The 2,315-nt window shown below is 37.4% G+C and overlaps 1 protein-coding gene across 1 annotated transcript; it reads right to left on the bottom strand.

Annotated features, from left to right (window-relative positions):
- Positions 1 to 4: 4 nt before the first annotated feature.
- Positions 5 to 1,446, bottom strand: LOC100638280 (paxillin-like; the record flags this gene model as incomplete). The annotated part of the gene is made up of 3 exons (XM_003391587.3): positions 1,185 to 1,446; positions 761 to 886; positions 5 to 211 (listed from the first exon to the last, which is right to left on the bottom strand). Coding segments are annotated over exons 1-3 (510 nt in total), but the record flags the coding sequence as incomplete, so codon positions are not given.
- Positions 1,447 to 2,315: the final 869 nt, after the last annotated feature.

Raw genomic sequence — 2,315 nt, forward strand, 5'->3', positions numbered from 1 at the left:
CAAGGATTGGTCCATTGCAGTAAGCACAGCGTGGTGCAAATAGCTCGTGATAGTCCTTCTCACAGTACGGGGTGTTGTTGTGCTCATAAAACGTTATGTTCCCGAGCTCAGTGTCGCACTGGGAGCAGGTAAAGTGTTCAGGATGCCACACCCTCTTCATCGCGTTAATGACTTTACCAAATATGGGCTTGTCACATGCAGCACATGTTCCCTATATAATTTTTTTAAATGTAATTATAATATGCACCTGTACAGCATTACAATATTCAATACAGGTATCATTGCATGTTTTACTACATTTGCAGTTACATTTAGTGCTTAAAACTTTCCCAGAGCAAAAGTTTCGCGGATTATAAAAAATGATTTTTATTTTGTGGATTTTCAATGTTAGTGCCACACTTTTGATGGTGATTGTATATTTAGCAAACCTTTAACTAAGGCCCCCCCCCCCGTTTACACTAATCCACTTCACTGAATCCGGATTGTTTTTGCTATTATCCGTTTCAGGTGTTTACACTAATCCAGCAGCTGCATTTTCATAAGATTTATCATTCGTTTATAGAAGTATCCACTTTGGTATCCGTTTTCATTTTGCTTCTGATAGGTGAAACAGAAGCTGTATCAGAACCAAAAAGTCTCCGTTTACATGTGAAAATGGATCAGTGTAAACGGGGTCTAAATTTAAGGTTGCATGCTAATCCAAAAGTTTTGCTCCTCAAAAATAAGGCACTATAAAAAGTATTACATTGTTTGTTCCTACCTTAGAAGAAGTATCAATTCCTTGTCTATTCATGTTAGATTGAAGTGACCCAATCATGGAGTCAAGGTTACTGATCTGACTCTTGATACGAGGTTCCTTGTGAGGCCTGGCATAGGGACCCTCTTCCTAAATTAAAATACCTCATCTGTATATACATTGAACATTTATGTATCTCTATATTCTCATTCTCATACTCCATATTCTCATTATAATGCTACCAAAACTCATTCCCATGTCCCATATTCTCATTCACATTCTCCAATAAACTCATACCCACATATGCAAATTTTAATTATAATGCTACCAAGACTCATTCCCATGCCCCATACTCTATATTCTCATTCACATAACTCATTTCATTCCCAAGTCCAACTCATTCCATTCCCATACCTCTATATTCTCATTCCCATATTCCCATTCTTACTTGTGGCGGAGGAGGTGGTTTACTGACTTGGGCTTGAGGAGGCAGTTTAAAGTCTGAAAGGTCGGCCATTAACATGTCTAACTCGTGGGTGGCGGCCGAAGCTGTTGGCCGGGACGACGACTTGGGTGCCTCCCTCTCATGAGAAACCTTTCTCTCGACTTCAGTCAACTCGTCCATGAACTGCGAGACGGTGGGCCTTCCAGTAGAGGCAGGGGCAGTGGGAGGAGCCTCATTAGCACCTGTTGCATATCAAAAGAAAGCAGATTAACACATGTATCTAATTAATGGGTGCTAATTATTTTTAAAATGCTGAGAAATACCGTAGGGTGCCTTTTTTTCGAGGGCTGTAAATTTCACGGATTTCACGATTTTTTTAAGATTCGCAAAAAAATTACTTCCACAAAATCAAATTATTATGGTATAAGATGGCAGACGGCATAAATTCGCAAAAATTAAATCTGTAAAATAGATTTTTAGGCGAATTCACGAAATTGACAGCCCTCGAAAAAAGGTGCCCTATGGTATACTGTAGGATATCGTCTGAGACGATAATAAGCATAACTCATTGACAATAAGTAATAATCATCAACACAGACACACCCACTCAATAATTACTATAATTAGATAATACTCTATGAAAACAAACATCATTATTGGTATCAAATTGAATTAATGTACAACTTCAAAGCTACAAATAAATGTACTATCATTTATTGCAATTATTATTATACCAAAGAAGAGAGAAGACCAAATATTAATTGTTAGGATGCAGCATTCTCTTATTATCACTGTTATCGTACAAGCAACAAACACGATAGAATACATGTAGAAACATTAATCATAATAATACATAATGAATAAAAGCCTCTCTTAGTTAGAAGCCAAGGACTACATGTGCATGTACATACACTAAGGCCCCGTTTACACTAATCCACTTCACTGAATCCGGATTGTTTTTGCTATTATTCGTTTCAGGTGTTTACACTAATCCAGCAGCTGCATTTTCATAAGATTTATCATTCGTTTATAGAAGTATCCACTTCAGTATCCGTTTACATTTTGCTTCTGATAGGTGATGCGTTTTCATGTATCAGTATAAACAGAAGCTGTATCAGAATCAAAAAGTCTCCG

The sequence above is a fragment of the Amphimedon queenslandica genome, unplaced genomic scaffold, assembly GCF_000090795.2.
Source record: "Amphimedon queenslandica unplaced genomic scaffold, v1.1 AMPQUscaffold_8007_Cont20046, whole genome shotgun sequence".
NCBI classification, from domain to species: domain Eukaryota; kingdom Metazoa; phylum Porifera; class Demospongiae; order Haplosclerida; family Niphatidae; genus Amphimedon; species Amphimedon queenslandica.